Raw genomic sequence first — 26,583 nt, forward strand, 5'->3', positions numbered from 1 at the left:
CGGTACCGTCTGAAAGGCAACAGGCTTGTGTAGGCACCGATGGGTCGTTTGCACACGGCGCGAACATTCCCTGCAGTTAAAAACGGGTGTTTAATGCCCCTGTCACACGGGCACCCGCGAAGACCGTTTAACTCCCTCGTCCTTACGACAACGAAGATGCGGTCCGTGTCACACGGCCACCCTTACCCAAACGAAGGTAAACGGAGCGTTTCGCAAAGGACGTTCGACGATCTCCCTTCGCAGCGAAACGAGGTACTCTCGTCCCCAGCAGTCTAGAGGTCAGAGAAAAATTTCGAGCACTAAGTGGCCGCAGTGAAAGAATAATACATTTTGGCAATCTTAAACGTTCTTTCGTTGTAGTACTCATTCACAACGCGTGTTTGCTTACATATATTTACGCCCGCCAGAGTTCACTTACTCTCAACACCGATGATCTACACTCCGTGCCTCGCACGTGGTGCCTCGCGAGTCAGGCCGGCCGGCGCCATTGAAAAATATTTCGTCCATGCGTGTGGTTGTGGTCGTCGCTGTGTCACTCATGGCTGAAGAACACAAAATGTGCGCTCACGAGGCAAGGAAGCACAAGAACTTTCGTACACAAACATGAACACAGGCAACAAAACAACTAAAAGCACAATGTGGCCAGCGTCACTAGCAGCATCGCTACATTTAGCGAATTTGTTTTTATTTGAAAATATTTTTATGGTTTGTTAGCCTCTTACCTCCTTAATAGTGTTTTTTTGTAAAAACCCCAGAACGAGGATTCACAAAAAAAATCAATAGAGATGAAATTAGAATACTTTTCCGAAAATGAAACAGCGCCAGCTGAGCCTCCTCGCGCCAACTGTTACAACCTTTTCATTGCCGTGTGACACTGCCACAACTCCTTCTCCGTCGGACCACCTAGGGGAACACCGTTGACGGTGTTCAACGGAGTTGAGTGGTGGCCGTGTGACAGGGGTATTACTCCACAAAGAGGAAAGTGGCCCTCCTTCCCGTGCTGTGTGCAATCTTTTGCGAGGAGCAAAGAGCCCTTTTCGGAGTAACTGCGCAGTTCATCCAGAAGACTTTTTACAGCGTAGCATAGGCGCGCGCGCTTTTTCCCGCCGTGGTTAGTAAACGCGCGGACATGGTTTTTGTCGTATTCCCGCGGTGAGTCGTGCTTTGCGCTCACTCTCTGCAGTTTCCTTTACACGATGCAGCGCTGCAATGAAGAAAGTGCAAATGACGATCCCCTGCATTTTCCTTGGCGTCGCATGTTTGTGCATTATGCAAAATCGGTGCAATACGCCTCCGCTACGATATTTCGCTTGTAGCACAGACGTGCGCAGTCTTCCGTATTAAAATGGGGGCGAGGGGACGGAGTCTCACCGCAACGCTCCTCCACCCGGTCACGCTGGTCGAGTTCGAAGGACAACAAGCTTTCTTTGCAGTAAATGCAAAAAGTGAAAGTGAAGCTATGAGATTGCTTCCCACAACGTCCTGTCCAGGGTCCCCGGCTTTGCGTACTGGGCAGAAGTGGGACGCAAGCACCTCTTGGAACGCAACATGAATGGTTCTCGGCCGACATTATCGCCAAGAAAGCCTGCGTGGAGGATAACTTCGCACTTATTAAAAGAATGACTGCGCACGTGCGCCTGTGTAAACGTGTGGGGTTGCAGACTTCAGTCCCCCTCAACCAATCTGACGATTAAGAGGGGCCAGTGGCGCCCCCACTCGGCCCCATGGTGCACACGCCCTTGTTGGTGGATAGGTAGAAAGGAACCGTCTGACTTGGTAAATTGGGTACGAAAGTGGGCTAACGCGACGTTTCACGCTGCACGACGTCTTATTAGTTCGCTGCGCGCCGTTCTCGGCCTCCTTTTCATCGGCGGCCTGTCGCCGTTTGCTTCCCTGTCTCCTCGGCGAGGTCGTCGGCGCTTGTTGTTGCCCGATATAAACGGCTGCTGCGGCGTTGATTTGTTTTGCTCCTCGTCGTCGGGCTTGTACGAATCGCCGTCGCAAGTGCTTTCCCGGAGAGAGTTGCTGCACCGTCGTCTCTCGTTTAACGACTGGCTCCCAGAGGGACGCCAAACAGCCGCCCCACTATACTCCGCCCCCGCGGGTTGTTGCGTCGCGACGGTGCGTTTGCGTTTGGAGTTTTAGAATAACGTTTGCAGGCGCTGCGGGCACCTTATGAGTTTTAGAATAACGCTTGCCCCTCTCAGACAACAACCTAGCGACTTTAGCTGATCCGCAAACTCAAATGCACGGAAACTACACGTAGCCTCGACACTAGCACTTCGCGGGACTCGCGGGCCGCGATCGCCGTACGCTATTTCAGATTCTCTGCGGGCGGGCCGCGAACGGCGGCTCGCGTACGACGCGTGCGCGGTGGCAGCGACCGCACAGCAAAGGCTCGTGGTGCGCTGTTCTAAATCTCCCTATCGACGCAAAAAAGGAACGTCATCGGAGCCGACATTTCGGCATAATGACTTCTCTTTGCAACGGGGCTTGTTGCTGAGTTGGTTAGTTCTTCAGCATTACTCTTGAGGAAAATAGGAGTGGCACGGAAAGGATGAGGACGATGTGAACGCACACTAAAGAAAAAACAAAAAAAAACACGGGCATTAACTTCCCAATTGTTTATCAACAGAAACCAGGCTGGTTTGTATACATGCTGCCGAACAAGGTGATGATCACATTGCATGTATAATAACGTGGGTGATTTAACTAATAATCGTGAAGCAGTAGTGGTCTGTCTGGCAGAGTCGAAAAACATGCACCGGAAACTTCTTTGACCTGAGCAGAAATGCAGAGGAGTTCGTCGGCTAGTTGCCGGGATTCGCTGTCTGCCGGAATATTCTTTGTTGTTGAATTACACGGACAGTATGGCACATGCGTTTTACAGAGGTGTGTTGTGTCGAGTAGGGTGGGGGAGTAATATGTGGCATATGATTTAGCGAACTGTGAACTAACTTCGAAGTGTGGCAGTTTGAGCTAGTTGGTATGACATGACGATCGTTATGGCGCGATAACAGAACGACGACACAGACAAGAAGTGTCCTTCGTGTCTGTGTCGTCGTTCTGTTCTCGCGCTGTGGCTATCGTCATGTGAACTAACATTTCACATTTCGTTCATTCGCCTGCCACGGAATTCGCATCTCTGTGGTCATTTGTTTCAAGTCGCCAACGGCCTACGCCGAACGGGGTGCGGCACGAGGGTTGGCACGCGCGTGGCGAATCGTAGCCTCGATCGTCCGCCACCTGCTTTTCGGTGCTTTCGGCCACCGGCCGGGCGTGAACGGGCGCGCCCGTGCCCAATCGACACGCTTTCTTTCTTTCCCTTGAGGGACGTGTGCCCGTGCCTCGCGGTGGGCGTTCTCCTGACCTCGCGGCTTGCGGGCGTCGTCCCTCCGAGTGGGATGACCGCCGTCGATGCTGGACGTTGTCCTTTCGTTCAGCACCGGCGAAGCTGAGAGTACAGCGTACTGACGGATGGTTGACAACGCTGATGATCGCACCGGACATGCGCATTCTCTCTCTCTCTCTCTGTGGTGTGTGTGTGTGTGTGTGTGTGTGTGTGTGTGTGTGTGTGTGTGTGTGTGTGTGTGTTTGTGTGTGTGTGTTGGCAGCAGGACTCCTACAGAGGCGCGCTGCAGTACTTTACTAGGGCACAATGGTGAGCGCTCCTGCCGTCATCTTTCGTTCAATACGGTGGTGGTGGTAGTGCTTAGAAGGGGAGAAAGGCACCTAATTTCTGCAGCCCGGTCGGGAGCACGGCGCAGTGCCTTCAATAAGCGACGAGGAAGCACAGGAGAGGTGCTACCTTAATGTTCCCTTTCTTTCGGTCTTTCCGTCTTTCCATTTTCTTCTTTTGTGAACGCCAACTCTTTCGCCTCCACCCCCCCGTTTCCTGCCTCAGCCTCTGACTTTGGGACGTGCACCCTAGATCGCCGATGAAAGCTTAGCTAGTTAGCTTCGCTTTCTCCAGCTACCTACGCATTGTCGATCTGTGTCTGGTGCCGAAACCGACGACGTAGTAGACTGCTCGGTTCGGCTTATCGTGCGGGAAACCGGCAGGTTCCCGGAAACGCTTTAGCACGGTGAGTCTGGTTCCAAAGCGCCTTCAGACTTCTCTCCTTCACGGAAGTGAACGCGGCGCGAGGGACCTTTTTGCTTGTTCCGTCCAGACTCGATCAACGCTCGTTTGGCAACTTCCGTGTAAGCGTGGTCGAGTTTGGGCTCGGTCGTCTCGACATCAGACTCGTCTTGTCAGCGTCCGTCTCTAGAGTGTAAAGTTAATGTAATAAAGAAAATGAAAGTCGTGGGAAGCGATTTAAACCGAACTGCAGTTACTCAGGCTCTCTATTATTTTTTTTAATTTTCCCCGTAACTCATTCATTATGTTTAATTGCCCAACGTTTTAGATAATTGATTGAAGACACAACAATAAACCGCATTTTTAGACCGCCGTTGGTGACTCGCCATGCGCAAGAGAAGCGCCGGGATCTTCAAGGGCATGTCTCTTGTATTCACTCGGATATATCCAGGAAGTCAGTACAGTCGGTGGTGATTATAGCATAAATTCACTGTAGCGACATTTATTTTGCCAGACCCACCATAGTCACAGCTTCTCTGGCTTTCGTATTCGCAGCAGTGTATGAGCCTTGAATTTTCTTCTTTTCTTATTGCCGAGTTTAAGCTTCATTTCGCGACGCTACTGCCGCTGTGAGATCATAACTATCTTGCGCCTTGTGAATGCACGACTTCCGAAGCGCAGATTCTACATGGAGTGCTGCGGTGCCTTTTTTTGCCGCCGCGTACGAGATTCCCCTGTCCTGCGGAGAGGTCTACATCGGCCAGGTGGGGCATGGTCGACTCGTGGAACACGAAATGTCACGAGCTTCGCGCGACTAAGTTTGTCAGCGTAGCTCAGACTGCGTCGGAAGCATTGCCACCGCCCACCTCGGTATTTTTCTCCTGTGCGAGGGAAGGCACGATGGGAGTGCTTCTTCGTGCGATCGCATTGATTAGCAGTTCGTGTGCGCGGGGTTCGTTGGCCTCGTTTTCGCGCCGGTCGTCTCGCTCCCGGCTTCTCCGCGTGCGGCGAGCAAGCTAGCGGGTGGCCTCCGCAGCCATCCGCCCAGCCAGCCTCGTACTCAAAGTTCTTACGGGTAAACACGCCGTCTTTCCTTTCCCTCTCAGCAACCTCTCTCCTCGCGCTACACTGCGGAGGAAGAGGAGGCATTCAAAGGGCCGTGTCACCCTTGCGTGTCTGGGGGGCTGTGGCAGAGAGAGAGAGAGAGATGACTTACGGGGGGCGCAGTTGAAGGAGTGCGCAGTCTCCGTCGATTGGCCTTCGTGCAGGCAAGGTTGGTCGGAAGGGTAGGCCTGGCGGTGGTGCTGTAGACATCGGCACCCCAAGAGTTTGCGAAGCGACTTCCGCTGTGCTGCCGTCGCTGTGGAGCGGCGGACCGGATAGGCTTAACCAATTAGTGATACGCACGCTGCGCCACTGGCCTCAAATGTGTACCGAGAAGAAGATAATGTTTCGCAAAGTGCAAGGAGGAGAGGTTGGCCCGGAAGGCGGGTTTCGGGCGCGACACTTTTCACAGGGGAAGATGGAGAGAAAGGGGGAGGTGGAATGACAAGTGACTGTGGTATGGTACGAGGAGTCGCTGCTGTACACGAATATGGCCACCAATGTTTCTCTGCTAGACCCTGTATGAGAGACAACTGGTGGTTGTTCTGTCGCTAAAGAGAAGGTCGCAGTGACTGCTCGTACAAGTGGCACGTGCGACGACGGAAAAAAAGAACGGGTGTACTTTTCCTCCGCAACGATAGAATGTGTGCATAGCACAGCGAGGCCTGAGAGGGTGCCACACGCTGCTGTACTGTAATCTCGATAGATAGTACCTTGTGATGGTGATTAATTAACACCGCCTTTTGAACCGGATGACCACCGGCATTCTGAAATCGCCGTATTTGTACGAGTGGGTTCTACATTGCAATGGCTAAAGTAGTAGGCTTGTGAGAGCTACGAATACAAGAAGGTTAAACAACAGCGTTTATCGCAGAGGGCATAGGATGATGAGTTTAAAATGAGGTGTGCAATAACATTGAGCTTCCTTTGTGGCGATGCCAGAATGAAGTTGAGGTTAGAGATATTAGTTGGGGGAAAATTCTGACGGCGCCGTAGTGGCGAGTGTAGTTAAAATGAATAGCCTTCTCTAATACCGTCTGTATAAATGGATTCCAAATTAAGAACCCATTGAGTGAAACAGAACGTTGTGGAAATTGTCCGTACACCTATGGACTCGGGGTGCAGCCATTTAAAGGTATGAAAGCGAGCATTTTTTTACAGCTAAGTCGAATTCGACACACACACACACACACACACACACACACACACACACACACACACACACACACACGCACGCGCACACACGCACAGAGAGAGAGAGAGAGAGCTTTCATTATAAGCGATATTCGTCTTAAACAAATATGAGCAACGAGACACTTGCACGCTTACCGACTTATATAAAACCGTTCGTCGTGTCAACGTTCATTATATTGAGGTTGCACTTTTGTTTAGCGGGTACATCGCTGACGACGTAAACTAATAATAATTCGCTAAACAACATAGACCCACTGGCACACAAATTTGTGCTCGGACCGTTAATGAAAGCAGAAAGGTTTATTAACGTATGGCTGATAAATTAACGAAAACGCTACGTCTTGAGATCCTTGTTTGGCCAGTGAAATGAACTTCTTGCTTCTATGAAGCGTCCCTTCAACAGTCACGCGGCCTTTTATGCATTAACCTGTGTGAAAGACATGTTATTATTTTGTTCTCTCAATAAATTGTTCTAGCTCCCACCCCAGAAAGATTTCTGCACAACGCAATGTTTGCTTGCCTCCGAAATTGGAGGCCTTCCGACATTTCTGCGTCTCACGGTCCACCGTTGGCCTAGCGACGTCACGTGCTGACGTCGTCATTTAACGGCACTTTGTGTGACGTTGTAGTGACGTCAATATTTTTGATCCGTGACGTCTCGCGTGACTTTTTCGCGTGGATAGCGTTTATGTGCACTACTGCGGTTATGGCGCTCGACTGATGATCCGCAGGTCGCGGGTTCGAATCGCGGCCGCGTTTTCGATGGAGGTTATTATGCTCGAAGCCCGTGCACTTAGATTTTGGGCCACATTAAAGGAAGGAGTCTCCGGATGGTCGAAATTTCCGGAGCCCCCCACTACGGCGTCTAATCATATCGTGGTTTGGGGGCGTTAAACAACAACAACAAAACAACGACAACAACAACAATGCGCATTACTGCCCTGGCTAAGCAGTCGTAAGTGGGAATTTCGAACTGCGCGCCCGGCTCGACGTCATGGGGATAGCACGGTGCCACGCGCCTGAAAACAGCGCGAAGCGGTCGCGTCGAGCGGCGTCTCTTTGTTGTGACCGAAGGCCGCATTATGTGCAAGGGAAACGCGCGCCTGATGCGTAGCGCACTCTCTTTCAACCTTTCACCGGCGAGCAGTCGAGTTGCTTCTCTAACCACATATGCCCGCTTTTTAAAGACGATAGTCTTTTTGAAGACGATAGTCTTTTTGAAGACGATAGTCTTTCTTGGGGACCTTCGGCGCAAAAATTTTGGTCTGTCTGTCTCTCTGTGCATTTGTCTGTTTGTCCCCTCTTAACGCCACCGGGTACGGCCGACCCCACCAGCAGTGCCCACCATCGTTGCTTAAAATTTAGCGTTTATACTTGTGCAATTGTCAATTAAAAAGCAATTATTGTGCATGTCTGGGGCACCATAACAGCACGTATGTATTCTGCATGTGCGCCTTTACTAGAAAAGGCATACATAAGTAATTTGAAGGACCGTAGCGCTTATCACGCTGCGCTGACCATGCGACGCTTGCACGAAAAGGCGAGTGTTTCCAACGCTTTTGCTAAGACGAGACGGCGGTGGCGCCTACCCGTCGCATTGAGTTCTACACCTTGTCACCTCTGAGACGGGCTGCACACCCGTCTCAGAGCCACGCGCTATGCTTTCAAAAAAAAAAAAAAAAAAAACACTGCCAGATGGCGATCATGTCCCCTGTGCAACGTGACTTGATGTGCTAGTTCGCCTCCGCTGCACGCTCGAGGTGCTCTAACGCAGCGCCTCCAGAATACCATTTACCGAATTTCTTGCGAAGAACATCAAATAAATGTTTTGTTCACTCTCTCCACACGCGACTATCGTCTTTCGACGACATTTGCAGATAAAATGCAGATACGGGGCCAATTTTCTTCACTGGAGCGATGACCGGGTGCTGTTAGCCGTGTCGAACAAAGTAGGTGTTTGATCCATCTATAGCCCGGGCAGTGTGTGGTACAGCTACAGTGGGTAGAGGTACTTACGTGTTTTAAGTAAGTAGTGGTGCTGGATACCACGTGGTTCGTCCCGGTTTGGGGTGTTCTTTACCTGTTACCCGCTTTTATTGCCGGTTCTTTACCGTGTGGTTTTATGCGGTGTGATACGCATCTAATCGACAGTCGCTTATCTGTTTCGTTCACATCAGTAAAAGTTCAGTGATCACGAACGGACCTCCCGTCTTTACTCGCCTGCTTCCTTGTCGCCTCACGTGGATAATTTAAACTGACTTTGACGTTTCCTTCTATCGGTAAAACAAATGGTGGTGAAATTAACGACATCAGTTACCAGAGTCAAGCTGCCCCGCCACGGTGGTCTAGTGCAATAAAAAAAAAAAAAAGCCACGGTGGTCTAGTGGCTAAGGTACTCGGCTGCTGACCCGCAGGTCGTGGGATCAAATCCCGGCTGTGGCGGCTGCATTTCCGATGGAGGCGGAAATGTTGTAGGCCTGTGTACTCAGATTTGGGTGCACGTTAAAAACCCCAGGAGGTCAAAATTTCCGGAGCTCTCCACTACGGCGTCTCTCAAAATCAAATAGTGGTTTTGGGACGTTAAACCCCACAAATCAATCAATCAATCAATTACCAGAGTCAAGCTGGTGCACAACTGTGCTGGAACGCTATAGGGCGGCCGGGGTTTGTTGTACGCGCGACTTGAAAATGTACGAGAGAAAGTTTTGCTCTTCAAGACTGTATACCATAGCCTCCGAGATGGAGGAAGGTTGGCGCGAGCGCACTCTACCGCTGCCATCTCGTAGTCTAAGCTTGTATCCGTGCAGAATGCTTTCGCGGTTCCGAGTATAGGCCCTTACATGGGGGGGGGGGGGGGGGATGTATGAAGGATAGCCCTCAATCTCGACACTCGCGCTTCCAGCTCGACCTCATGAGCGCTCGACGTTGTTGTTTTGCGCCTCGGTGCCAGCTTCTGTTGTTTTGATTGCGGCGCCCGTTCTGTGCGTGTGGACGTTCGCGATAAGCGAGTCTGTGGCCCGAATACACGTCCGACTCTACCTATGTCATGTTCACTATTGTTTGCCTCTGCACACACATCGTGCCGGAGTGTTCGGGAACGAGAAAAACGCGGCGGCCGTCGTCGTCAGCGAGGAGACGCAAGTGGCCGGAAACGCTTGGAAACGCCGCTTGCAGACCCGGCGTCTTTGTAGCACGTACTACCCGGACCGTTTCCTTCTGTCCTGTCACTTCCTCCGTCGACGCATGTGCTTCTGAGTTTCCAGCGTCGTGAACGCTAGTCGTGTGTTTGTATACTTCCCTCCCCGTTCGTCTCGACTATTTTGCCCAGTCTTGGTTCACGCGCGATCCTGAGTGCGTTTCATGGTTTTTTTTTGTGTGTGTGTGTGTACAAGCATTTGCGGACATCATTTTCCGCGCACTTGTGCTTTTTTTATCCCACGGAATAGCTTTATCGGCGCACATTTGTCTTCTCTTTCAGACCGCGGTTGTGGGCACGTGATATTTCTTGGTTACCACAGCGGGACGCGTTAGCCCTTGACTTGGCGCAGCAGATACGGGCGCGTCTTCGTACGTGGCATCGCGCCTGTCAGCGTTACAGCGTGTTGGTGTTTTTATAATGAACGCGGGTAATGTAACTTTCTTAAACAATACTGGTTAAACCGTCGGCTGGAGGTTCACACTAGCGGCGTACGTAGCCGTGGACGGGGTGGGGGGTGAGGGTTTTACCTCTCCCTTCCCGGAAAATTTTTAATTTTGCTTGCGTACACATAACACGCACACATACAAACATACATAAAATATCGTAAGCCCCTCTCCCCCCCCTTCCCACCCTTGGTTCAAGTACTCCTGAAGGTGTTTTTTTTTTTGCTTTCATTTTATGCCTGTTAAGAGAGAAAAATTGTGGCCTCGTGCCATTTGTGGCACGAGGCCACAATTTGCCCTTAGTTGCCGAAAAATTCGTTCTGGTCGAACCCGGGACCAACGCCTTACAGAGGCGGTCGCCATACCAATTGAGCTAACCTGAAAGCTAGCAATGTGCAGCGTGAGGGCGAATTCGTCGACAGCTTTCGGAAGCACATGGAGACAAGTAATGCAAATGAGTTCTGCGGGGACCCGAAAGGTGGCGGAAGGGTTAAGAAAGGGAAATGCATTGGACCTGGGTTCGATCTCCGGATCGGGATGAATTTTTCGGCAACTAAGAGGCTTTTCTGTTTTGAGAAATATGTACGGATTTCCTTGTGGCTTCGTGTCTCAAATGGGTGGTTGTCTAATTTTCCTTTCTCAATCCTTCCGCCGTGTTGCGGGCCTCCGAAGAACTCTTTTGCATAGATTGTATGCCTGTGTTCCACAGGCACAACGTTGAGAGCTCTTGCAGCTGTACCGCAGCGGACTCGTGAATGAGTGTTTACGGCAGTTTGTGTCAAGGTAATGGTGAGCTCGATATCGCAGGCATGTAGCGCCTCACGCCGTCTGGAGTGCGACTTCTCTAATACTACTATTGCCCACCATTACGATAAAGCAAACAGGGGCAACTGCGCAACGCTGCTGACGCCTTTTAGGCTCTCGGGATGCTAGAGTGCAGCTTTCTTTTGAACAAAAGTTGCCTACAGTCTTAATGGGAGGGTGGATGTTGGAACAGGAATAGGGACTCGCTGATTTTTGAAATACGTGTCATAACTACACAGCCTATCCACCTATTATCATGTATTTTAATTACTTTTCTGACAGTGGTAGGCAAAAGTAAACAATCTTGAAGCTTACAAAGTTCATTGGGGAGGTCTTTTGGAATAATTTAGTTTGCCCTTACCAGTTAAAAATATAGCTTCAATAGACATCAAAAGTGAGGGCATGTAGAAAATAAGGCAATCTCACCGCCGATCTCACTTTATTGTGTCTTTCTGGCTTGCTTGCCGTCAGTCAGTGAGAGCGTCTTGTTTCTTTTTTAATGCAGTTGCACTCAAAATAAACATCAGTGGACAGACCGTTTCAGTTAAACACAGGGTCGTTGTCCTAAATTTTGTTGATAAAGGGAGGGGGCTTTGAACTTTTCTTATGCATGTTCGGGCATGTTTGTGTGCATGCATGTATATATGCGAATACGAAATGTAAAATTTTGCGGGTTGGGGAGGAGTCATACTCCCCATGCACCCCCACCATTGAGAGAATGCCGAGATAGATGCAGTAACGTCTAGCCACCCTAGCTGGGTAGTGATGATAATGATGGTAGGTACCTGCTCCCTTTGAAGTGGGTGGCCGCAGATACCGTGGCCTAACTGGGCAAAAGAGAGAGAGAGAAAATAAGAAAAAGACGAAGCAAATGCTAATCATAAGTGTGTGCACTCTAGACGGTCCGGTCTGACGTCCGTTCACCGTGGCCTTCCGCCACATTTGTAGACGAGCTTTAGTGGTCCACACGGCAGCGGCATCGTAGTCTTTCTCTTCTGCTGCAAATCTGACCGCCTATGGTGAAGTGGTGTCCTTGGCTGAGCGTGGAGAGAGGGTGCTAACGAGAGATATCTTGTTTGGCTTGTAATACTACTATGTCCTGCGTGAAATTCCAGAAGCCGGGGGTGGAGGGTCAACGTGCGCTATCACCGCATTCTCTCTTTTATCTTTGCGTAGAGGTTTCCGTCGTCGCACAGGTATGCTGAGTAATCGCACCTCACTTCCGATAGCAGCATTCTCTGATAAGTTGCCGAGGCCAGATTTCGCGGGCACTAAAAATGTGGGTTTCGGCCACCGTCTGTAGGCGTTTTTTGTCGGCTCGACTACTGCGCTAAACGAGCTTGATACACTTAGCAGGTATTTATAGCGCATACATGTTTAAAGAGGCTGAAAAGGTTAGCCAGAGGCAAAGACAGGCCTGTCCCATTTTCCTAAATTTGTCTGCACTATTAATGGCTCCTAATTGGATCAATGCCAACTTGCACAACTTTCAATACATGCAAGCTTAGTACATTTGTTCGGACACTATGAGACAATACAACCGCACATATCTGTAATGAAATTACCTATATAGTGATGAATTCCTGTACTCTGATTATTGTTACCGTGCATGGCATTTTCACTTAAGCAGCAGGCTACACCACTAATTGTTATGAAGCGGAGAATCCAAACTTTCCAGCTTGCTAAACACAGAATGTGAGTGTTTAAAAAGTCTGAGCTAGGCTAGAAAATAATTGGCAGTTTATCTCCATTATTTCTCTCGAAAACATCATTCCCCGCCATAGGTTGTCAAACCCACCCATGAGACAACTCACGCGTGCTCTGATTCAAGCCGCGTGTGTGAGTCTGGGTGGCTAATAATTTGTTGAGTTTTAAGTCCGAGCGAGTCTTGTTGAGGAAAAATATTTAGCGAGGTAGAGTGAGTCCGCCTTTCACCAATATGTTGGTGACCTTGTATCCGAGTGAGTCTGGTTGAGGAAAAAAAAAAAAACCTAGTGACTCTGAGTCAGAGTGAGTTCTGTTCAGAAAAATTTCGGTGAGTCTGAGTTCGTGTGAGATCTCAGAGCAAAGTATATTTCTTAAGGTCGAAATGCTCGGCCTGTAAATTTGGCTGAATAAAAGTCTATTACTTCTACTACTTAAGTGAGTCTGAGTGAGGAGCAGTATTTTTGCCGACCTATGTTCCCCGCCAAATGCGTGTCTGAGTCGTTAGTTCGGCTGGCGACAATGAGCTCACAGCAGTACCTTCCGCAGCACGTGACACTGCTTTTTTCCCCGGCATGGTGTGGCAGGATGTGGTGCACCCGATAAGGGTTCCCTTCTGGACGCGGTGCATTGGCCTGATAAACCCGATGTCGTCTGGCATATAGTGTGCCGCTTCTTACACAGCGATTACCATTTCCATTTAATTTTAGCTTTCAGAGCAGATAACTTTGCTTTTTTCTTTTCGTTCCACTTCCTGGGTATAGGCAATAAAGAAGTTTTTTGTAGCATGTGAAAGGTCATGGGTTCACAGTCTCCATGAGGGGTAAGTTGTTTTATTTATTCACTTTTGTTTTCCTTTCTCCCGTAATAACTACACTTCAGTTAAATACCGTCAACCATTGACATAGCTAGTACGGGTTACCCCACCCTTTTTCTGGAAAGATTATATGCATGTGCATATACAGGGTGTCCCACATAACTTGAGCCAAGAATGGGAAAGTGAGAGGAGGTGAATTGAAGCAAACGCATACTACTCGCACTAGCCAGGCAATTTTTTATTTCTCCCAATAGTAATTATTAATGATAATTAATTATCCAATTTCTAAGTTATGGGCTGAAAACCCAAAACATGAAGACTGAGATGTAAAGCACTTTCAGAAACCACTGACCAAATTGTTTCCTGCACGATACGTCTCACGCTGTTATTTTTTCTACGTTGTAAAGAAAGCCCGCGAAACGTGGAAAGAAGCCGTGTAACGGGCCGCAAGTGCACTGCTATAGTGCTGCTATAGGTTTTCTTTACAATGCGGAAAAAATAACAGCGCTAGACGTATCGTACAGGAAACAATTTTGTCGGTGGTTTCTGAAAGTGCTCTACATCCCAGTGTTCATATTTGGGGTTTACAGCCCATAATTTAAAAAATAGGCAAATAAAATTATTCATTAATTAGTATGGAGAGAAATAAAAAATAGCTTGAGTACCTACAGGCTAGTGTGAGTAGTACGCATTTGGTTCAATTCGCCACTGAAGTGTTTTTCATTTTCAAATTCTTGGCTCAAGTAATGTGGGACACCCTGTGTAAAGCATATCTGCAAAGATACGTACCAACATACATAAGGGTTAATGAATCCCCCCCCCCCCCCCCCCAAATGGCTATGCCCCTGCATGGGCGTCAGCAGTTGGGTTAAAAGGGGGCACTAGCCTTCCTCAAGCCTCACCAGCTCTTGCCCTCACCCAAGCTATGTCAGTGTCCTCCCGCTACCCCAGCACGATGCAAGATTGGTTTGCACCCCAAAGAGAAAGTCCTGCCGACGGGCATGTGCCCCTGCCACAAATTACGCTTTCTTGGGCTTCTTTATCTGTTTGCTTTGTATGGTTCCGTCGAATACATTGCCACAAGCCCTTCATTTTTCCTTGTTCTTTCTAAATGCCTATTCAACTGGATGTCAACACAACTTCGCACGCTAGAGATAGTGCTTTCCATTCCCCTGTTATCAGCATACAGAAAAACAGTGCAAGGAAAGAAGTCCTAAGAGCCATGTTGTCTGCGCTCTACAGCCGGCATGAAGAAATGTCTATGTCATACTTCCTCCATAGGCCTCTCTTCCTCTGATAGGAAGCTTTGTTGCGGCATGATTGCTTGCTCCTGTTGAAAAACTTCAGTTGTGTTCCTTGCTTTCATTGTGACTAGAACTCCCGACCATGCACGGGTGCTTCTTGCCGTTAGAGGACCCCTCACCAGCCAGTGGCCTTCCCGTAATAATGGATATCGTGGTTGACCGCTTTGTGTCCACAGGTAGCGCTTTGGCCCAAGCTTCTAAATGCTTGTCCGTGCCATTAAGTAGTTCCTCTGGAAGTATTCATTAGAAACGAAGGTAATATTTTAGATTAATTCCTTTTTTTTGCCATTGGAGTATAGCATGTAAACGAGTTTATTGGTTAGCCGGAGCATTAAGTCACAGCTTTATTGCTGGTGGTGAATTTCTGCTCTTCCAGCTTTCCCTTCAGCCTTGACCACTCGATTCCACACAGAAACAGACATAATCATGCACCGGCGTGCTATAAACGAGCAAGTAATGAAGCAGTCACTTTTTAAGAGGTAGCAGACATGCATCACTTTCGCGGCCGAAACTAGCAGGAACCACCCACTAACATATTGTCGCCGATGTATTGTTGCGAACAATGGAAGTGGCCATTTTGGTTGAATGAGGTCCGTAAGCGAAAAAAACAAAACAAAACATGCATATTGATTTCTTGTGCAAATGTTATGAGGAGGTCAGCTGCAACATCATAACGACATGATGAAAAATCAGCTTCTTTCTTCACTTGCACCCGAGTGTAGGAGGTGCGAGTGCACGTGTCTTCAGTGGCTCATACCGGTACATGTTTGTTTATTTCATTTTATGGACAATACAATTGCATTGCCCGCAATCAGGACAAAAAGACTTCATCACTGCATCATGCAGTTTTTCTTCTGTGAGCTATCTGCTTGCATAAGCTTGCACAGAGCATGCTTTTCAAATCGCTTGCGTACTGATACATTCCTTGGAAATGCAAACACAAAGAATGTGCATGAACGACTGCACCAGGTGAGTTTCAAAAGCCAGTTCAGTTTTACCTGCTGTAGTCATACAGACAAGGTGGGCACTTGGGTCAGTTAGTTAACTAAGATTTATGAATTCGTGCAGATGTGCTAAAAAACATGAGGAATAAGCTCACAGGACAGTTTCCGACCATCGACTGGTGCTTTAGTTTGAAAAGAATGGTGGAGAAATACAACAACGCCACCTTACGCAAGCGCAGAATTAACCAAGAGCACATTTCAGCAATAAGTCTATATTTCAGTATCTGTCACTCTTGATCAGGTGGCAGCTTTATAGGGCAAGCATGGGTCATTGCCTGCTGAATCTACATCATACACGCAGACCTAGCAGTATTAAAATTACAGTAACGAAATTACATTTTGCCACAGTGATCAGTGTAACGTGTTTGTTTTGTGAGCTGGTAGTTCGGTAATAGGGTGATTTATTTCAAGGGAGTTTTTTCTAGAAAATGATTCATTACTTTCTCAAATAGTTTCACTGAAGTAAAGTATGTCCATTTTTTCACAGCATATAAAATTGAATAGGAAAACTAAAAGAAATAACGGACAAGTTAGTCAGTGCCATACCTCAAGCACGGGAAGTTTTGGAATGCTCTCTTAGACTTCAATGCCTAAGCACGTGCCATAAATAAAGTTTACGTAAGTTAGCACATTACTGATGAACTATCGTTCAGGTAATTTCAAAGTAATTTGATTACTTTCTCAAAGTAATCTTGATGTAATATTATTATTTTAGTCAGATGCATAATGTAATTAATATAATTATGTACATAATTAATTCAATTACATTTAAGCATGTTTAAATGGATTAGTAATGTAATTTAATTTATACCAGTAACATTGCCATCTCGGCTCACATGCATGTGAAAATAAAAACACCGTTAGTGCCATCTGTCTGCGTGTCTTCTCGAAGTTCTCGTTCGGTTTCTCTGATGTGCTGTATTATGGCTAAATCTGTTGTTTTCTCACTCGGATGCTTCAATATGCAACTGGGTTGTCGCAGCAAGCAGCCTTTCTTGAAGGTTGCTTCTTTCATCATCTTGACTCTGAAGTAGTTAATAGTTGGTGCAAACAGCCCAGCTTCCACACCATAGCCCCTCCTTGAGCGAGTTGTTTTAAAATAAAGCAGTGTCTGGGACAGCAGCGAGAGCAACTAAGTGAGAGCTGCTTGACACAATAAGGCCCTGCTTGGCTGAGCAGCAGATTGCTGGCCTTCTCTGGATTCATGTCAGGGACCACTTGACGGCTGCTGCCTGCACGCTTGGTTCCACTTCGTTGAAGCTGGCAAGCAGATTTGCTTGGTCACTGTCGCGCTTGAGCGTCTGAAAGTGAAAGGAATGGAGGAAAGCGTTCTGGCTATTAAACGAGTCAACGCACGGTCTTGTACGCTCTTTTTTTTATTCAGTTTTCTACACAATCGGAATGCCTGCCTCCGACTGTCTTGAAAAGGATGCCAAAAGGGCATCACAACGTGCCGTTTGTATTATCTGGTTCCAGTCTCTTAAGTTTGTGTATGCGTGCCTTACTTTCTTCCGCAACGAATCCGGACCAACTTGCTCAACTCTCTCTATTCTAAGCATGTGAAGCGCCATTAAAGTTGCTGAGATGTGCTCTGCATGTCCTTGTCGGACTAAGCTTTAATAGAATCAGATACAGCCAGCTCAACGCTTCATATATATCATCTTAAGGTGCAGACTTATTTGTTTACATAACCAGGTTCCTCACGTGATGTGTAATAAAGCAGTCAATTGCTTGTCACAAGCCAGCGTGCTAAGACGCTTCGAAGCAAACAACACTGCTGTTGTCATTCAAATGAGCACTGCTGACACATTCATTACTTTGTGTTCCACTCGCTATGCTCTAAATGCCCGATAGCTGCCCTCTGTTTGCACTCTACCTGCCCTCTGCCTGCTGCTGCCTACACTGGTGCAGGCAGAGGGCATGTTTGGTGACTTATCAGGTAGGCCCTTACAGGTGATGCCTAAGTCGTGCCAATGCACTGCACTTAGTTGTGGGTCATACTATGTTGCGTCTGGTGGCCGCTTCTGTAATTGGGCACCCTGCTGTCGTCTTTTCGATTGGCTTGTCTTTCACGTTAACGCTAGCAAGGGCAGAGCATCTGCTTTTTTTCTTGTGAAAGTCTGTGAATAAGAAAAAGCTAAACCGGAAATGGACACTTGGGAAAATGCTTTTACATCATTGCCACCTTGGTAATACATAGAACAGCTAACTACTACCGTTGTGTTGCCACAGGCAGTTATAGGAGGCAGAACAGGGTTAACATGCATAATATTTACACTGAAATGTCTAACCATAATTATGCATCTCTGTTCTTGAACTCAAAGCCATTGAATTACAATGACTGCTTTAATTAGGCTGTTTTTTTTTGTGCGATGCATGAAGATTTGCTGCTTGGTTCTTTTTTCTTTATCTTGCATGCCTTTGAAGTAACAAGCATAACCTTTTAAATAACAACTATAACACAGTGGCAAGCAGTTGCCTCTCATTGAACTGAGCTGGTTTGTTGCACAATGTTTGAATTTTTCGCAGATTATGTCGCAGGTTTTAAGTGTGTTAGCTCTAACCTTTTTAATTGTGATGTATATCAGATCATTGCATTGCTTTCATGCATTTATACTCAACACGTCGTTTAGCGGTAGCTTTGGCTTGCAACAGTTTTTCTATTCTCGCCAGTGAAAACACACTGATAATGGTTCGAAAACTTGGCTCACTGATATTTGTAATGAGAATAGGGCAGCATGCCTCATAACTGAATTCATAGCACTTGCTCACTCGTGATTTGTGACATTCCGCTTTTCAATTTTACTGGAGTCTGATCTTGGGTATTGGAGGTATTTTCTTCGATATGCTCTAGTGAACGCATGCCCTCTACTTTTTGGTGAAACTGTACCTTAGCTTAGTGTAAAACATCTTGCATGAAGTTTCTAGTTGGCTCGCGTGACTCCAAGCTATTGAGGTATGAATTGGCTCTGCCCTTCCCTACTTGTGTAATCATCAGCTGCTTTACTTAGGTATCCTTGACTGTGGCACTTACATTTCAAGCATACCTGAGCTATCCAACCGTCAACTCACCCAAAAAGGAGTTCTTTTAGAATATTAGCAGCTTTGTTTCACCCGACTTAGATGTTTCTTTCACGGCCTGGCTTGCTACACTGCCTTTTACAGTCTCCCCGTCTTAGAAACCCCAGTTCCCAGCTCTCCACTGCTGCTGTCGTTTGTCTGTCTGTTTGTTGGCTGTTGTCATTGATGTACGGTTTGTGATGACTGGCGTGCCTAGTATTTTTGTGTGCGTGCCAGAGAGCCTTGCTGTCCTTCATCTTTTCTTTTTTTTCTTTCATTGCATAATAATCTTCCTTGCCAGACGCTGACATCACGCTTTTTTTTTCTCCCCACCCGTCCTCTCTCTCTCTCTCTCTTTCTAATCACTCTTGATCTTGTCACGCGTTAAAGGGGCATAAGGTACGTATAAGCGGCATTCTCATCCTTCCTGTATGTGTGTATGTTTAAGTGCACATACGTTTGAGTGCACTTATTGTTTCGCCTGCGTCACTTGCATGACTGGCTCTGGGCACCGCAAGTATTCATCTCTGCGTGCTGCTGCAGCTGCTGGATCATTTTGCATGCAAGCATGCAGTGCTTACCCTCTTTAACAAATTGTACTCTATTTATGGCATAATTTTTGTCGCATCACACCGTAAAACACTCTTTGGGTTGTGTTCTTGACACAATTATCAACATATATTGCATGTGCTTTTTTTTAATGCTGTGTGCCTAATACTTCCAAGTCACAAACAGCGGGGTCACTGTCAGCACGTTTTCCTGATAGAAGATTAGGCAGTGTGTAGTTTCTATCGAAGGAAATTCAAGCGAGCTAGACGATAATGATAGTTGTGACAAAAAGACACCCCAAAGAGTGTTATTGTCCTTGTAGTGCACTGAGAGTCTACAATACTTGTCATCAACCCCATGGGCATCTCAATTTCTTGGCATTTACTGTATGTGAACGTTGGGTATGTTGTGGCACACTTAGATGCACCCGATGGTCTTGGCAGCAAAGTACCAGATTTGTGGTACTAACGGAGGATATTAAGATTGGAGAATGGATATTGTAGTGCGACAAAATTGTGCCGTAAAGAGTGTACAATGTTATAAGAGTGTATGAATGTTGCATTGGCTGATGACAGAGTGTATGAATGTTGCATTGGCTGATGACAGAGTGTTTTTGAACTGTCTGCACTTCAGTCCATGTTGCTATAATGCTTTTGATGTCTCTGTGGTTTTTGTCCTGGCACTTGCTCACTAGGCGTACTGTTATTGCACCAGTGCTCTGGTGTTTTTGTAAATTGAAAGCCTTTAATAAAAATAAATGTCTTTGGCAAATAACATAGATTTTGAGTATTTTATTGTTTACCTCGTCAGGACAATAGTGCATGTAAATAACTCAAATGGCAGTTTTTTCATAATGTAGCTACATACTATAGTATGTAGTGGCAAATATTTCATCTGAGGCAGACAAATTATAGCAGCACAGTCAGTCTTGTTCAGTTCTCTATTGCACATATTGCACTACAAACCATGCACTTTTGAGAAGTGGTAGTTGAAACCACATTGTGTGAAACACATTGAGTAACAGTGAAAAAGATTATACTGTATGCACCGAGGTGGGCTACATTGCCGGACGCTTTGCCACATAACGGGAAGTGGTACTTACCCGTACAGCCAAAGCTCACAGGTTTGCACTGCTAAGCTGAAGAATGCAAGCGTAATCTGGAGTTCCTTCCTTCCTGCAAAGTGCTTTGTCACATCGCTATTTAGGAGGGCAGAACGGCAGAGTTGCATCAGTGCTTGTAAAGCTTGCAGAACAAAAGTTTAACATATGACGTATTATTTGAAGCTGTAGGCGTAACAGTGATGAAGGAAGGGGCCGCAGGATAAACAAAAGAATCAAGTGCAGAAGTTGGTTATCTGGCACAAGTTACAATGTGGTGTTTATTGCTTAGTAAACACCACTTTGCAACTGCGTGCTCAGTAAGTCCTCAGTGTTGCTTCCATATAAACAACGGTAAAATTAATTTCGGTCCACTTTTGGCAGACAGGGCATGATGCATGATGAGTACATGAAAGACATCGCACAATGCACTTGTTACTGCACCGCATTTTTATTTTTGTCCGTCTTAATTTCTGCATATCCAAACTACACACAAAAAAATTGCAGCCTCCAAGAGGGTTTGCTGTTGTTCTCTGTCGAGAGGTGTTTTGCGGAGCCACTGATGATGAGTATTTGGCAGTGTGTTATGAATGTTGTCCACCACCGTCATGTCCACCACTGTTGCCCTCATCTTTTGCGAATCATGATACTCGGCTGTATGCCTCTTGCGCTTGTTAGCCTGACCTTTTTGTTGCTCGCCTGCTTGTTGGGTGCCTGTCTGCTTGTTTGCGAGCAACCCGCATTTTGCCACAGCTTGTGAGGAAGTACAAATGAGCTCTTCATAACTTTTACACTGCTTAAAGTACAGTGCTTTACGCTGCCTTGAAATAAAATCAAGCAAAAGGTTGGGTTAAAAATAGCCACACACTGCTTTTCTCAACAGAAAGAAACAAAGGTTAGTTTTACATTGAAGTGCATTTTTGTGTATTAAGAAGTGGCTCAAAGAGAGAGAGAGAGTAGAGGAAAGCTAGAGCAATGTCCCAAACGGGCATCTCCGCTGTATTAGTTTGCACTGTAGCAATTAATTTATTGGGAAAGGGGGCAAAAGGGAAATATAGCAGAAGAGAGAGAGAATTGGTGAAATACAATATATCACAGCAGATTACAAGTAATAAAAAATATTAATTTAAAAGAAAAAAATGTATGAAGTTTTTTGTTTTTAGCGGCATCATAGGAAGGTAGCCAGTCATAAAGATGTAGTCAGTCAATCGGCCTCGACGTAGTACTTGGCACATAAGTCTTGTATTTCACTGTTTAATAATTATTTTTCACCTTTAGGTGGCTGTCAGCTTTGTTATTAGAGATTAGAGTACTAAATCACAATTTGATAGTTCCACGAAAAACTAATGGCATCTTTTCGTGCCACCTAAGCGAAGTACATTGACTGCGAGGGAGGAGGAGGGGGCTGTACTGATCATAGAAGGTAGAGAAGGACCACTTTCATGAGTGACTCAAGAGCATGCCGCATAGCCTGGGAACGCAGTTGAAGTTAACGCTGCTGTGACTCCATTGCTGAAAGTTGTCAGACTGATCCTTCCAGTTGTCCGACCACTGCTGGAACGGACAGAGCAAAAGATGCCTGCTTTGTGTTTCCCCGGAAAAATGTGTTGAACCTCCTGCTCCTCAGCGTTGAGTGGACTCGCCTTTTCGTGCTATCGCTACATGGTGTCTGGTTCCACTTGTATAAGCATTGGCCTCAATAACGCCCTATTTTACGAATATTTGTGACATGCTGCACAGTGTTATTGACTTTAGTATGCTTAGCTAGAACATTCCAGGTAGCACTGCACAGGTAACTGTGCTCACAAGGGACTACATTTGGTTTCTGACTATGCATTGTGCCAAGTTGATGGAAGTACATTCATGACTCATGACTTTTTAACAGCGCAGTTGTTCCTAGTCGAGGCTTCCCCATCCATTTCTGTTGTGCTGGTCACGCGGTCTTGCGATGGGGCAATAGTTAGGCTTGGTAGGAGAGCAGGGCTGCACAGTGTCGAGATGGGCGAGGGTGAGACTTGGTGAAAAGGGCGAACCAATGAGGGGTACAAATATGAGTGAGGGTGAGCCCAACGAAATAAACGTCAGTTTTGCTGCTTTGCCAGTGTTCACAAAGGGAGTTAACTGCACTTTTCACCAAATTGCAGAAATCGGCGCTTCGGCCTAATAGAAACAGTGATGGACATTGCTATGAATAGCAGACAAAACTGGTAAAAATAGATAGGGAAAATATTATTTCTACTTGCAGCGCAGTCGCATTCAGAGTTGTTTCAGAAAGTAGAAAAGTAACTTCTTTGCTTTCACGCATGTTTTTACTGTGAGGCTGCTGGCCTCTTTAGTCGAGTAGAAATTAAGAACTCGGGAGAGGTTCTGCCCATATGAATAAAGCAAGACAGTCATCACTTTCGTGAGTTAAGAAATAATCCCACTCATTCTTTCAAAAATGTTTTTTGAAGGCAGGGTCATTGGCTGTTTGGCTCATAGTGTCAGTCTGGAGAGCATGCGCATTGGCACCGGCTTGTGTGCGTCTGCCTTTCAGGGAGAAATGCCTTAGACATCTGAAGCTGTACCCAACCATAGTCTGCAGAGATTTTTCGTGGCCTCGTGCTCATGGAAAAATGTTGGCCAATCCCAAAAGCTCAGCAGCCCTTACATGATGGCACCACCGTGTCAGACGTCATGTGATGTTAAATGTCAACACGTGACTTCACGTTTGAAGTGCTGAAATTGTTGCGTTGCGTCATTGGGCGAAACGGTAACGTCACGCCTTGGCCAGATGTATTTGCTGCGGCCATTCGTCATATCATGGTTTATACTATTTATATATAATGCTTCTCGTCAATAATGAGCACCTTCTTGTATTTGCTTAGCATTTGTAGCACTAATTTTCAACCTTTGCTTTTACGTAGTCAGCATGGTGAGTAAACTTTTTTTTTGTGACCTTAAAAAACGCTGCATGCAGTATAAAAATTATGTTAACTTTTATAAAACTTTCATTATAAAACACACTGTTCCAGGTAGAGTCGAACCCAGGTATTCTGCATTCTAGTCAAGTACTGTAATTGAGCATTCTACCTTGGAGCCGTGCCAGTGCTTGAAGCCACTCTGGAAAAAGGCCCTGTATAGTCTTTATGTGACAACCAGTCATATATTAGCAGACGTGATATTGCATGACAGAAGTGTGGAACAGCATTGGGCATTATGCCATGTGGATTGCCTGTTGAGTAAACGGTTGAGTGCTGACGCTGCGTTGCAAAGGGTTGAGAGCTGTAATTTATCATCATGAGACTGCATCATGAGACTGCATCACAATGCCACTGGCCTTGACAATGCAGCACGTGGTATTAAAACTTGTGTGATCCATCAAGCTTTGATGATGATCAGTTCTGTGTTTAAATTCTCTCGAGCGGATGTGTAAGGGACCGGTGAGTTTTATTATTATTGAGTTGAAGCTTTAAGGTGGCCTCTTTTTTTTTTGTACAGTTGGTACTTTGGCAAAATCAAGCGTATCGAGGCCGAGAAGAAGCTCCTGCTGCCCGAGAACGAGCATGGGGCCTTCCTGGTGCGAGACAGTGAGAGCCGACGGAACGACTTTTCTCTTTCGGGTAAGTGCTGCCACGGCCGTCCCACCCATTGCGTTAGCAACGACAGCCACAGTTCTGTAGTTGTACATAACCTAAACACACCTTTTGCTTTTGAGGCAAGTTCCAGGTATTTTTTAAAGCTATGAAGTTGTGAGTATGAGAGCCGGTCTGGTTAGGATGAAACGTTTTAGAAGGCATTCGTATGCTAATCAAAGTGATCTTAAGAACGGATGTCTTTTGACATTGCTCTCCCCCATGGGAACTATCTTCACAGTAACTACATCGGCGCAGCTGTTTGACTTTTAAGACTTAAAAGAAAAAGGTGAATAGCTGTGTCGATGTTTTTATCATGTTTGTGGTTCCCGTGGGGTAGCCCCGAAGTCAAAATAGATTCGTTTTTTAAATCATTTTCATTGGTGTCCAGATCCCTTCTAAAATTTTTTAAGTTATGTGTAGCACACACTAATGGGGTGTGAGTGTAGTGCTAGTGTGGCAGTAATGTCAAAGGTCACAAGCTACCACCCGCTCTTGATACTTAATTGAACTGTGCGTCATACTAGGCATGCAACAATCTATTTCGGTACCTGCGCTATGCTAGCTAAGGTGTTGTGCTGTTACAATCGAGAATGTAGGTTCAACTTCTGGACAACAGTGGCCACATTCCGATGGAAGCAAAATGTAAGAACACCCATGTAGATACGTCTAGTGCCTAATTAAAGAACCCTAGGTTTGTAGAATAACTCGAGTCCCATTCTGTGTGTATGTTCACTGGTGCATACGTCTAGTGCCTAATTAAAGAACCCTAGGTTTGTAGAATAACTCGAGTCCCATTCTGTGTGTATGTTCACTGGTGCGTGTTGTGTTTTCATAGAAGTTTGGAAATTTATGGGTGATTGTGGGCTTGGGAGACACCCCCCCTGCCTGCCCCTCTGGTTTGCCATGGCCCACGGTCATGGCAAAGGGAATGTTCAGGCCTTAACAAGCAGTCTACTAGATTTATCGACAAGCTCAGTATGTTTCTAGAGTGAGAAGTAACTTCAATAATGTGGGATAATTTAGGCGATCACCATAACTAACGCTTCGCCATGTGGCCCAGTCCCCATGCTCTTGACAGTTTATTTCTCAGGATGGAGAGTGGAAGATCTCTTTTTATTTTCTTGCAGTACAAGATCTGTTTTTATTTTCTCGCAATGTTAAAACTTGTGGCGTACCGCAAGAGCTAGTTTAAAGGACGGCAGATGGCTGAATCATTGTTAGTTACTTTCGTGCTTCAATTGGTAGGTTTGTTTCTGACAGTCTCAAAGGTTGAATATTACTATTCAACCATGCTCTAAAGTACTATTTAAGTAGCATGTGTGTTACGATGGATTCTGGTGCCATTTCAAAATGCCTGCCAATAATCGTAACAAAGTAGTGCCGCACTGCGTCGGAGCACCACCGCATTGTGTGAGCTCTAATTGCGGTGCTGTTGAGAGCACTCTTCTTGAATTGAAGCCCTGCATTTGGGGAACAATGAAACAATAAGGATATTGTGGTGTCTTATAAGGTTTGATACACCAGGCGTGTTCTCCCAGCTTCTGGCAACGCACATCAAGAACAAAGACGAAAAAGACTCATAAAGATAGACATGGGCATCAGCGCTTACGTCCATGTCTATTTTTATGTGCCTATTTCGTCCTTGTTTTCAATGCGTGTGGCCGTAAACTGTCGGGAACCGTCTAGTCCACAAGTATGTCGTAAACATGTTCTCCTGCCAAAATTTTCTGTTTACAACGGGAAGCCTACCATAAAACGATGTGCATTGCAGCCCCCATGTCATAGTAAAGGTGTGTGCCCCCTGTGTGGAAAAATTATTTCCCCCTATGCCATTCTGGTGAGCAGCCACAACTGAAAAGAGAGTAGTCTCAAAGGGAGAGAAGGACTCAGCAATACTTAAGCTTGTCATATGAGTTACCATGCCACAAAATGCTGCCAACTCAAATGGACATTCGCACTTAGTTTAAAACCCCATTAAAATACATTGAAGGCTACGTATGCAACTAATACTTGGGCAGAGGTACTTCTCAAATAGGAGGATAGAACACCAATGTGGGGAGTTTTAAAATTTTTATGCCAAGGGTGCTTTAACACCTTTTCTGCTGAATTAAGGTCGCTGTTTCGACTCCCTCCTATGGCAGCCACATTTTGATGGGGGCAAAATGAGAAGAGCACCTTGGTGCCCATGTTTAGGTGTATGTTAAGAAACCAAAAGTGGTCAAGATTAATATGGAGTGTCCTGCGACAGCATGTCTTGTAATCATATCATGGCTTTAACACGCAGGCCTCCAGCAACTATTAACAACAAACGAAAGAAAATTTTCGGACAGGCGCGGGCAATCGCTGACGTATATTGTATAGAATGCAAGAACAGGACATATAAAATCTTAACAGCTATCGTAGTTAGCCTGGAACTCACAGGGTAATGCTTGATTCATGTAATTTTGACCAAGGATGCGCATTTGTTGTTGCGTGGCATAGCGTTAGTTCAGTGTCATTCATTCAAACGCTCATGCTGTTGCGTGGCATAGCGTTAGTTCAGTGTCATTCATTCAGACGCTCATGCTGTCGCCTTCTCATTCTGTGTGTATTTCTCGCATTGAC

At 46.3% G+C, this 26,583-nt stretch overlaps 1 protein-coding gene across 2 annotated transcripts in view; it reads left to right on the plus strand.

Moving 5' to 3' along the window:
- Positions 1-26,583, plus strand: part of Src42A (Tyrosine-protein kinase Src42A) — an 86,961-nt gene that overhangs the window by 37,493 nt on the left and 22,885 nt on the right. For both annotated transcript variants that reach the window (XM_075873747.1, XM_075873746.1), the window contains exon 2: positions 23,843-23,964. In XM_075873747.1, the coding sequence (XP_075729862.1) occupies positions 23,843-23,964 (122 nt within the window). The remainder of the gene's footprint in view (positions 1-23,842; positions 23,965-26,583) is intronic.

This window comes from Rhipicephalus microplus, chromosome 9 (assembly GCF_043290135.1).
Source record: "Rhipicephalus microplus isolate Deutch F79 chromosome 9, USDA_Rmic, whole genome shotgun sequence".
In the NCBI taxonomy this organism is placed as follows: Eukaryota; Metazoa; Arthropoda; class Arachnida; order Ixodida; family Ixodidae; genus Rhipicephalus; species Rhipicephalus microplus.